The 12,185-nt window shown below is 45.3% G+C and overlaps 1 protein-coding gene across 1 annotated transcript; it reads left to right on the forward strand.

The window, feature by feature from the left end:
• The first annotated feature begins 5,540 nt into the window (after positions 1-5,540).
• On the forward strand, positions 5,541-6,533 carry LOC128330857 (olfactory receptor 4Q3-like). Its single transcript, XM_053264222.1, has one exon. The coding sequence runs from the start codon at positions 5,541-5,543 to the stop codon at positions 6,531-6,533; it is 993 nt and encodes a 330-aa protein (XP_053120197.1).
• Positions 6,534-12,185: the final 5,652 nt, after the last annotated feature.

The following is a 12,185-nucleotide window of genomic DNA, read 5'->3' on the forward strand; positions in this document are numbered from 1 at the left end:
GCCATCCAGGTTGTTGGAGGTCACCACATCTCATGGCAGAGAATTCCACAAATTGATTATGCGTTGTTTGAAATATGTAATCAACTCCGAATTCCTTGGAAAGAGGCCACAATTTTAAAAAATGCAGCTATTACTGCTGGCATGGTCTCAGCTCCCAAGGGGAGAAATGTTCCCCTGAAAGCTTAGGAATCTCCTCAAGCACCAGCGCCTACAAGGAGTTCAAAGCCTTCTTCTATTTTAATTACCCTATTTGGGACTAAACAGCCACTAGCACTCTCCAAGGTGCTGTCTTCTTAATTACCACTAAGAAAAGAGCACAGGCTTCCTTCACAAAGGGTGGAAATTAAAGGGCCTGGATTGCAGGAATGCAGCTAGTTAATTTTGGGTTCCAGACCTAACGATGGTTTTTTTTTGGGGGGGGGGGCTGTTATGGTGCCCAGGACACACTTTAGGACAAGCATGCTATTGTCTCCCATAAGACGTCCTTCACATGCGCAGAGCCCCTCTCATCCTTGGTATTTGTCTATGCCTTCCCATTTACTGGGTCTCCAAGCTGGAGAGCAATCTAGGCACTCCACATGAGCAGCCTTACCCTGGTTTGGCTGCCCTAGCCTGGGTTAAGTTGCTCATGAGAATAGCCTCAAGATCTAGGCAAGGAAATGCTATGGAATCAGGGGTGCAGACAGAGGGAACACTTGACATTCCACTCCTGACTCATTTTTTTGGAGGGAAGACACTTTTAGGGGGCAGAAATTGATTTTGGTGGAAAATTTTAATATGTTCCCCCAAGGATACTGGGGAACAGAGGAGGAACACAGGAGGGAGGTGAGAAGATAAAAATTTTAGGGGAGAGTTTAATAATATGAGGAGGGAACTCCTCCTCTCTTTATTGAGCATGGGGAGAGCAACTCGCCCTATCCATCCCCAGCACAGCATCCCTCCAGTGGCTGCTCTTTTCACTGTTTTGTTGCTTCATGTCACTTTGACTAGGAGCCCTTTGTAGAGAGGGAGCCATCTTTTTTGTTTGTTTGTTTCTATCTAAACCACTTTGGGAACATTCATCGAAAAGTGGTAAATACATATGTGTTGTATTTGTATATATCTTAGGTGCAACCACACTTGGAGTACTGGTACAATTCTGGTCACCACATCTAAAACAGGACATTGTAGAACTGGAAAAGGTGCATAAGAGGGCAACCAAGATGATCAGGGGGCTAGAGCACCTTTCTTATGAGGCAAGGCTACACCTGGGGCTTTTTAGTTTAGAAAAAAGACGACTGCAGGGAGACATGAGGCTTCTTAGGCAGGAGGCCTCTTTCATGGCACCTTCCAAATACTATTTCTGCACGGTGTTCTCCATCTTATTTTCTCTATTTGACGTGCATTTCCCCCCCTCTTTTTTCTACCTTCCAAATACTGGCAATTCCCCAGCTCCCATTCTGTGGTCCCAATGTGCTGGACAATTTCTTTTGTGATATCCCACAGGTAATCAAGCTGGCCTGATCAGACATCTATACTACTGATATGTTAATGGTGGTCAACAGCAGGCTCTTAACTCTCCCCTGCTTTCTGAGCAGAAACTGTACCAGTCCATGTCTCCAAAAACATTGAGAAACATTGATAGAGAGTTGCCAGAGATGGAGTCAGACATTTGCTCCATCCAGACCAGCATTGGTCATGTTGACTGGCAGAATCTCTCCCGAGCCATACCTGAGAATGCCAGGAAGTAACTGTTGTTGGACGCTCTGCATTCAAAGCATCTGCTCCCCTCCTGTACTACATTCCCACTTCAAGCTGTGGAAGATATTTGCTGTGTGTATCCCAAAGGTCTATAGCCATACTGCATGGCCCAGAAATGTGTACTGAATCCTGTAAACCTCATCCTGTAAACCACAGCTTTCAATTTTTTGCTCACACCTGCCCTCAATCCCCTGATCTAAACCCTAAGGAACCAAGAAATGAAGGGAGGAACAGGGAACCTGAAGAGCTGGTATAAATTCCTCCTTCCTTCTCAAAGAGAGTGCATGTGTGAAACTTCCTTTCCCTACCAAAGGCATTGTTGTGTGTGTATGACACTTAAGGCTAGTTGTTGAGTCCACTTGAAGAAGCCATGGGCTGTTTCATTTTCTAGGCCATTCAAAAAGTATTTGTATTTGCTTTGTATTGTTTTCCAAACCATGGGGCTAGTTTGCACATGATCCCTTTGGGGCAGGTGGGCTGCCTGCCCACTCATGATCACCAAAGCACATGAGCAGCATGCTGCAAATGGCAGAGCACAGAAATGGAGTAGGAAATCCTTTGGCATCCATCCATGCACTGTGCCAGGAGTGTGGTGCATGGAGGCATCCTCCCTCTTCCAGGAGCTCTTGCCGCCTGGCTCAGTTTTGGGGTGGGCTGGCTGCAACTCAAGCACACCCATGACTCTGGTGCCAGGGTTAAGGGTGCCATTAACCCAGGTTAAAGGCTGGGGGTGGGGTGGGGTTAGGCTGGGTAGAAGCACCAGGATTGAGAGCAATCCAGGCACACCACACGAGGAGCCTAACCCATATTGGGCTGCCCTAGCCTGGGTTAAGCTGCTCATGAGAATAGCCTCAACATCTTGGCAAGGAAATGCTATGGAATCAGGGGTGCAGATAGAGGGAGCACTTGATGTTCCACTCCTGACTCATTTTTTTTTACTCTACACACAAATTGTGTGTAGAGCCTTATAATGTGACCTAGGATGAATTATTGTAATAGGGTGAGAAAGAAATTTAAATTCATCGGTTGACATAGTGCACAATGGTACATCACCTTCCCTCTCCAAACTGCCCATTCAGCCTAAGAAATGTGACTTCTTCCTGAGGTTGTTCTGAGCTGCTTATGCCTCTGTTCTTCCTGGAACACTCAGGAGTCCCAGTCTGGTCTCCTGACAAACTGAACTGTAAATCCAAGATAATAATCTACATGTCTTGTGTAGTTGTGAATATCCACTGTAAGAGACACAAAATTGGTCCAGTGACAACTGTCAGTGTATGGTGGCATGGCTAGATTATTGTATTTAGACTGAAGGGACTGGTGTCCTTCCTCAGCTGAGTGATTATCTTGAACCACTTGCTACCTGACATTCTAACAGAACTGCCTGAAGGCTAAAAAGAGGTTTGAAATGTGTAAACCACCCTGGGCTCCTTAGAAGAAGGGCACAATAAGAACTGCAGCTTCTACGGCTGACATAGGCTTATCTTCCAAGAGGGGGGAAATTCCCCTGGGGGCACAGATGTTGCCTTTAGCAGTGCTATCTGCAAGAAGCTCAAAGCCTTTATAATATAGATTCTAATTACTTTATTTGGGACTCAGCAGCTACTGGAGCCCTCCAGGGTACTGACATTCTTAATTACCACTAAGAAAGGTCCATAAACTTTCTTCAGAGAGGATGGTATCTAGAGAGCTTTGTTTCCAGGTATGTTATATACAGGGAAATTCAGAGTGATGTCTCCTCTTGATTCCAAGATGAAGTAAAAGGCAGTTTGGAGAAGCGGTTCTCCCTTGAAATCTCAATTGTCATATTTGTACAGAGGAGCTTCTTTGCTTGCAGGCTTCCTGATTTTTGGAAATCTTCTGATTTTTGGAAGAGTGTTCTGGACAGTACCACTTTCTCTTGTGGCTCTTTCCCTTTGATCACCCAGATTTATTGATTTTTTAAAAAATCTCTCTTTGCTGAGTGATCCCAAAGGATCAGAAAGTGTGGATGATGCAGGTTTGCTTTGGGGTGGAAAACTGAGAGTAGAAATTAAAGGTACCAAATATAGGTCTATTTTCAACTGCAGCAAAGGGGGTTAGACATTCCTTGACTGTGGGCAGTGTGCATGGTTACTATCCCCCGGCCCTGGCAAGCTCCATGTCCATGCTGACACACCCATGCATGTCCATGCTGACATTCAGGGGTGTCCAATCTCCCCTCTCCAGCTGTTGCTGGACTGTAAGCAAAATCATTCCCAATCAAAGTGGTCAATAGTCAAGGGTGGTGGGAGCTTATGGCCAACATCTGAATGATGGCTCAGGATGGACACCCCTGCTCTATAGCCTCACCCATCCCACTGTCCACGAGTATCTCTGCAGATCTTCTGCACATGTGGAGAGCAGACAATGGAAGTGTGGATAATGGGATCTAGGAGCAGAGGTGCACCTAGGTAATTTTGGAGTCTGAACCTAAAGGCCTTTGGAGGCCCCCCTTTCCTGCAGATTAAGCATCATCATGCTCCACTGGGTGACCACACCAGCCAAGACAGACTAGAGAGGATTTGAGGGCCCCCAGGGGCTGTGGAGGCCCTGGACTTTGGCCCCAAAGTCCAGGGGTAAGAGCACCTCTGTCTCAGAGGCAGGGCTTCCTGGCACACCTTGGAGGGCCTTGTAACTGTGTACAGCAGTGATCTTCACTATTTTTCAAGTGGGGGCCATTTTGGCAAAAAAAACCCACCCCACAACACCTTGATTGTGTGTGCCGTTTCTCACTGTGTTGAGCTCTGCACAGTATTGCGCTTTTGCCAGTGCTGGAAGGGCCCTTTAAGAGAGATGGAGCCCTCTCTTAAGAGGTCTAAGAGGAAAGTACTGGGAAGGGCTCCATTTCCCAACACTCTGTGCATGCCTTCCAAACTCAAAAGGGCTTCATTTGCCATAAAGGAGCCCCCGGGCACTGGGCAAGATACAGCATGCACAGCGAGAAGGGTCATCTCTGCATGGTGCCAGTGGGACTGTCCTGGATATTCAGCTTCTGATGAAGCTTCACTTAGACCCAATTACCAATCAGTCAGGGAGGCTCTCTTAGGGTTGATGAGGGCCACCATTGGCCTTACAATGAAGAGCACTAGTGTACACTATGCATTAGTTACAGGAGAAGACCAGAACAGGGCTCATGGTGATGCTTGGAATTGTTTGTGCATCAAGGTCTCTTTTGGTTACAGTGGGGATGGGTTGCTTCGGGATCTGAAATGGTGGCAATTACAGCCATCACTCAGGCTGCTGTTCATAAGGATGGTGCAATTGTTATAATTATTATATACTGGTTTTTTGAATTAATTTCAGTGTGAAAAATCAATGTGGGTGTTCCAGCCACATAAAAACAGAGATTAAACAGTAGGATCTATTCATCTATGTAAAACAAGAATGGATTTGGGCCTGATCCAGCAGGGCTGTTCTTTTATATTACCGTTAGGGCCTTTCTCATGACTTCTAGGAGAAGTAAGAAAAGAAAGTTTGATATTGGTCAGCAATCCGATGCAAATTTCATCAATCTGTCTAATGTCTATAACGTTTGTTACATGCCTCATTTGAAAGAAGATGAAACAGCTGAAGATATCAGTTTGAAACAGTTATTAATTTCAGAAACATGGAGAGGGAGTTTAGAATGAAGTACAGAAGTCAACAGCTGAAGAAATAAGAGCAATAAGTTCTGGATTCTGTTGCACAGCTCGAGGAGGGCAATATGATGTGGTAGGTTAGATGATAAAGGGCTGGAGGGTTAACAGTATCTCCTTTTCCTCTCACTAGAACCTGCCCTCAATATGAATGGATCCACCATTTCGGAGTTTATTTTGCTGGGTTTCTCCTGCCCCCGCTCTGCCCAACCCTTTCTTTTTACCTTTGTCTTGGTTTGCTATACCACCATACTTCTGGGCAACTTCCTCATCATGGTGACTGTGTTGTCTGAACCTAGGCTGCTCCAGAGCCCCATGTATTTCTTCCTTGTCAATCTGTCTCTCCTCGACATGTCTATGGGATCAGTAGGGACCCCGAAGTTAATGGCTGACCTGCTGAACAATGGCTCCACCATCTCCTATGGGGGCTGCATGGCCCAGCTGTACTTCCTCCACGTCTTTGGGGGTGCCGAAATGCTACTGCTCACCCTCATGGCTTATGATCGCTATTTGGCCATCTGTCAACCACTGAGATATACCACCATCATGGACCGAAAGCACTGCTTCAGGCTTCTCACAGTGTGTTGGGCAGGAGGTCTCATTCATGGGACCTTCCAAATACTGACAATTGCCCAGCTCCCATTCTGTGGTCCCAATGTGCTGGACAATTTCTTCTGTGATATCCCACAGGTAATCAAGCTGGCCTGTTCAGACATCTATGTCACCAATATGTTGATGGTGATCAACAGTATCCTGTTAACTCTTCCCTGCTTTCTGAGCATCTTGGTTTCATACGTTATCATCCTGGCCACCCTCTGCAGCCGTTTTGGGAAAGGTAGTGGGAAGGCTTTCTCCACTTGTGGCTCCCACCTGATGGTAGTCAGCCTCTTCTACTTGCCCATAGTCTATGTCTATCTCAAGCTCTCCTCCAGCACTCAGCTGGACAAGATGGTCTCTGTGTTCTACATGGTGCTCACACCTGCCCTCAGTCCCCTGATCTACACCCTGAGGAACCAAGAAATGAAGGGAACAATAGGGAAGCTGAAATGCAAGTGTAAACTCCTCCTCCTCTCTCAACGAGAGTACATGTGTGAAATTTCCTTTCCCTACCAAAGGCTTTGTTGTGTGTATGACACTTAAGGGTGGTTGCTGAGTCCACTTGAAGAAGCTATGTGCTGTTGAATTCTCTAGGTCATTCAAAAGATGCACGATTAGTATTAGTATTTGCTTTGTATTGTTTTCCAAATGATGTGGCTGTGAGCCAATGTGGCAGTGGAGGAGTGCAGCCTAACTGCCCCCACACAATCGCTCTGCCGCTTGCCACAGCAAACGAGTGGCACCACTACAAGTGGCAGAGCAGGGATCCGGAGTACAAAATTCTTTGGCATCCGTCAATGCACTGATCCAGGAGTGCAGTCTATTGAGGGATCCTCCCTCTGCTGTGTGCTCTTGCTGCCCGGCTCTGTATGTGTGTGGGCTGCCTGCAACCCAATCACTCACACGGTCCCAGTGCCCTGGTTAAGGGCATGCTCATTCCAGTAATCCTAACTAAAAACTGGGGTTAAAAGCCGGGTTAGGTGGGGCAGAAGCACCAGTAATGGGAGCAATCCTGGCACTCCACATGACCAGCCTAATGCAGGCCAGGCTGCCCTAAGCTGGGTTAAGCTGCTCATGCGAATAGCCTCAAGATCTAGGCAATGAAATGCTATGGAATCCAGGGTGGAGACAGAGGGAATGCTTGAGGAGCAACTCCTCACTTAAATTTTTAGGGGAGAGAGACACTGTTAGTGGACAGCAATGGATTTTGGGAGGAAATGTTAATATGTCCCCTGAAGAACACTGGGGAACAGAGGAAAAACCCCAGAGGGAGGTAAAAAGATAACACTTTTAGTGGGGAGTTTAGTAAAATGTGGGGGAACTCCTTCTCTTTTTATTGAGCAGGGGGAGAGCAACTGGCCCTATCCATCCCCAGCACAGCATCCCTATAGTGGCTGTTGCTGGCGGTATGTCTACCTTATGGTTGTTGTTTTTTAGATTGTGAGCTCTTTGGCGACAGGGAGCCATTTTATTCGTTTATTTATATCTATGTAAACTGCTTTGGGAACTTTTGTTTAAAAGTGGTATATAAATATGTGTTGTATATGTATTCAAATACTTATGGAGGAATCTGTGCCCTGTAAAGAAGCATGGCATTACCTCCCTCCAGAGTTCTTCCTCTTCCCCATATTCAAGTGCTTCCCATAACAATTTCAAAATAAACTTGAATGATAAAATGCCCCCACCCCCCCCAAAAACCCCAATGCCAAAATCAAGGAGCTGTTTCAGAGCAAGAGCAAATGCAGGAAAGAAGAAGATTCTGTGCTTGTTTTATAGGAGGACCAGGAGCAGACTAGTAAGTCCAGCAACAACATAGACCAGAATGAGTTACTTTCCAACAGGTTGGAGGAAGATACCCCAACTTCACTGACAACTGAGGCAGGTACATGGAAAATTCCTAGCCAACTGAACAGCTTAAAACTATAACAAAGAACAGTGAGACAGTCATAAGGGGAAGCAAGCACTAGGCAGAATGCTTACGTCAGGATGGAGAAGAAGAGCATCACCTTCTCTTTCTAGCAAATCTTTCCCCTTTACTTCTGCTGTTCCTATGAGACTGTAACCCTCCCCACTCTGCTTTGGAAGATCCCAGGAGCCAAAAGGGTCACAGCCACCCTACCCAAGACAAAGTCCATGTCACTGGTAGGTGCATTTAAAACCAGAAGTGGACAGGAAGCTGTCCTTTTATATCTTCATAAAATAAGATGACTAGGGCCCAGACCCAAACTCAGAGTGTGGTTTGTAGTAATATGGTTTAGGACCTCCTCCCAGGCATTCTCGTCCCTCAAAACAGCCCCTCATGTAACAAGTTGCTGCCTATGCAAATCACAGCTTAGGAAGCAAATTGCCATTTTGAGGGGGTGATTTTTCAGGGGGGAAATTGCTGTGAGGGGAGATACTAGGCCACTTCTCACTGTGTACACATTCCCAATCTAAGTTCGTCCTCTATGTGTCTTATTTTTAAAAGGAAAAATACTTCTTCCAGTTTGCTTCTGTGGTTATTGTGCTTCTTCCAAAGACACATTCATTGTCTCAAGTGGTTTGGCCCTTAGCAGCATCTTTCTTCCAAGGTCAATGGCAGGAAGCTCAATTGTCAGTCAAGCCCCAGCTGGGTAGGATAATTTCCCTGCCTACCTCTCTCAGAAGCTGGGTGCAGAATCTGGGGAGAGTGTGCTCAGCCTACTGAGTTGGGGCATGACTAACGACCAAACTTTCCACCTCCAACCTTGTTTTAATCTAACACGTGATCGGAAATCAGGAGTATGCCCAGCCCCTGAAGTCGAGCAGGGTGCTTCTCTTACACCAATGTTGATTGTGAGAACTGCCCTCCTATCTCCATGGCTGTGTTCCAATGCCATAATTAACGCAAGCATTCTAACAGGAAGAGTAATGGTCTACATTTTATGCTTTTTATCTGCTTGAAAGTTCCTCTCAAAATTGACTTTTGGTTGAGATCTGCTCAAGCCATGAAAACCACCACGCTGTGCTACACAAATTTTCATAAATGCACCTGGAATATGATTTGCATTTTGGACTGATTCCTGGCAGTCTCCAGTAAGCTTCAGGTTGCAGATCTCTGACTGTGAACCACCTTCCATGGCATCAAATGAGACAGCTTTGGGACATGATAGCACAAAGATTTGGACTCCTTATAGGGATATGTGAAGAGGCTCATCTTTGAGCCGGATGGGCCCGGTGCGGCTAGAGGTTGAGCCAAACTCTCCCGGGCCAGGTTGGGGCTGGTTCGGAGGTTCTGCAGTTGTTGTTTAAATCAACAACAGTAGCAGCAACTCACCACATTTGGGAAGTACTGCCACAGCCACAGTGGGGTATCTGTCGTTCCCCCTATCCCCACTAGCCTCCCTTCAGTCTCCCCCTTGCCATTTTGGCATGTATTTGAGCAGTCCCAGGCCTTTCTGATGTGGTAGTGGCCATTTCGGAGGCTGCCACAAATGTACCCTGGCCATTTACATGTCCAGGTCATGACACAGCCACAGAGATGGCCAGGGCTCATGTGCTGCAGTCTCCAAAATGGCCACCGCCATGTCAGAAAGGGCTGGAACTTCCTGAAAATGGGCTGAAACAGTCCGATGGAGACTGGAGGTAGGCCAACAGGAGAACGGGGAACCACCAGAAAACTCCCAAAAAATCATTTTCACGGAAGAACCCTCAAACTGGCACAAATTCAAACTGAGCTGGGGGGGGTGTCTGTTTGGGGGGGGGGGGGGACATGCCCAATTTGCTTTGAGTCCAGTTTGGACTTGAACCAAACTGGTCAAACTGATTTTGAGCAGACCTCTAACTACTTATTCTCCAGGGACCTTCTTGTCCACTCTACATCTAAGTAGATGTAGATGAGGCCCAGAAGAATCAGAGGATTTATTTCACAGAGTCCTTTTTACAGTCTAAGCCAGCAGTGTCTAAATGCATCTCACAGCAATCAACTCTAAAAATGTGCACACACCACACACCCTCTTTAACAGGGGTTCCCAGCACTGAGTCCCCAGATGTTGGTGGACTACCACCATCACCACCCACAATGGATGAAGGCCATGGGAGTTGTAGTCCAACAACATCTGGGGACTCAACGCTGAGAACCCCCATGCTCTATGATCAAAGACCTTCTATCACATTTCAGAAACCCATATTCTGCAAATGACACTGAAGAGCCAATGTAGGGAAAGTCTGTATCCTACAGCCTAAACCAATCCCTTCAAAGTGATGTTGGTCTCTGTGGATATGAATATGAAGTCATTATTTTTATAGTAAAGATTTTGAAAGAAAAATGCTTCCAGACAGTCATTCTTCATGTCCTGTAAAGTGAACTGGAGAATAATTATATTCCAACCTGTCCCCTGCATTTAACAGATATGATCAGTTGTTGGTGAATCCCATCTGGCTAAAGCTTATGTATGCATATGACGGGGAAGAATCACATTTCATACAGTGGAAATTTTTTCCATAAAAGTGACTCTATTGACTAAGAAATTAGAACCACCAAATGTAGTTTTCAGTATTTTAAAGAGATAATGGGACTGAGGTGCCTAATACAAAGGTGTATTTGTGATCAGGGGCTATGGTGGAGGCCATCTGGAAAGCATTTGAGAGTCATAGAGCTCCAGGGCCTCCAGCTGCCTATCCTTAATCTACTGTGAGTGCCCAAGACTTCCATGTTACTATGAAAGGAGACAGGTATGTGACGAGTAATGTAAAAATATGCCCTTGGGAAGGGGAGGGGTGTCCCAGGGGACTCAGACCAGTCTCTGCACCTCTATGCAAAAAGGTGATAATCAGGATTATATTTTTTCTACAGGGCTTCCCGCAAGCAACTCTAAGTGTAAAGCCAGGAAAGGATTGCATGACAACCTAAAGGAATTCAATGGCTCGTAGGAAATGGTCTTGGTGGATTATAGTTACAGTACTTGGCAAAGAGAAGATGAGTTGACTCTTTAGCTTGTGGTCTGTACTGCTGTTTGATCCTTCCAGGCATCCTTTTTTCTAAGCTGAAAGGGACATGGAGATATTCTCAACCAGAGAAAGTATTTATCACTTTCTCAATCTCATCACTGAATTTTATTAACTACCGCCCACTAACCCTCACCCCAATTTATGTAGGTAGGTAGGCAGGTAGGTAACATATTTTTATACCACCAAAACATAAGTCTCTGGGTGGTGTACAACAAAACAATAAAAACAACAAATAAAAAGGTCAAAACATTACAACACTTTAAAATTTTAACGGGTTGGTCCTAAACAGAGGTATGTGTGTTCTCAGAAGTGTTTGCAGAGCCTGTTTGAATAAAATTGTGCATGCCTTTCAGGTAGGGGATGCCTCTGAAATGCTCTCCATCAAAACTGGCTCATGCTAGTCACTCAGGTCCAATTTTGGAACCATAGGTGGACTGGGAAAGTCTTCCAAATTATCGGAATAGACTGGGTAACAGTGGGCCAGAGGCAAGGTTTCCTCAGTCAAGGTTTCATTGTGCAACTTGAGATATTTGGTTTATTGGAAGGAACAATGAGGGCCCATATATATAATTTGTAGACCGCCCCAGACTTCCGTCACTTTTTTGTTTACAAAAAAGTTTTGTAAACTTTTACAACATAAAACAAATGAAAATGAAAATTTTAAAACAATTTAAAACCACAGCCAAATTTAAAAACTTTGGTGGTGGTGGCCAGGGAGAGTCTTTAGGGGCTTCTAAAAAGTTGTCAGAGAGGAGGAGGCTCTTATTTCTGCAGGGAGCACATTCCAGAGTCTCGGGGAGGCAACAGAGAAGGACCATAGAAAGCAATTCAAAAGACCACAAACCTATAAGTATTCTAGTGAGTGGCCCTTGATCAGATATCTCCTGAAACTAAGGTGCCAAGAGGCATCAGATAGCAGAACAGCTCTGAACAAATCACCTGTGTGAACTCAGAAGCTGTTATAAAAAGAAGAATGTATGCTTTGATTATGATCATTTGTTTATGGTCTGAAGAATTTGGGGTCACTGTTAGTCAATATACTGTTGTTAGTTTAAAAAATCTATATGAAAATGAAACCCCGGCTAAGTAAGATATGGCTGCTCAGAACCCCAGAATTTTTCTTTTTTTGCGGAGGTATAAAAAATAAGTGCAAAATAGGAGGAAAGGACATTGAGGGGCTTGCTTGCACATCTGATTATGTTACTTCAGATAACAAAACCCCATTTT

This window comes from Hemicordylus capensis, chromosome 6 (assembly GCF_027244095.1).
Source record: "Hemicordylus capensis ecotype Gifberg chromosome 6, rHemCap1.1.pri, whole genome shotgun sequence".
Taxonomy (NCBI): domain Eukaryota; kingdom Metazoa; phylum Chordata; class Lepidosauria; order Squamata; family Cordylidae; genus Hemicordylus; species Hemicordylus capensis.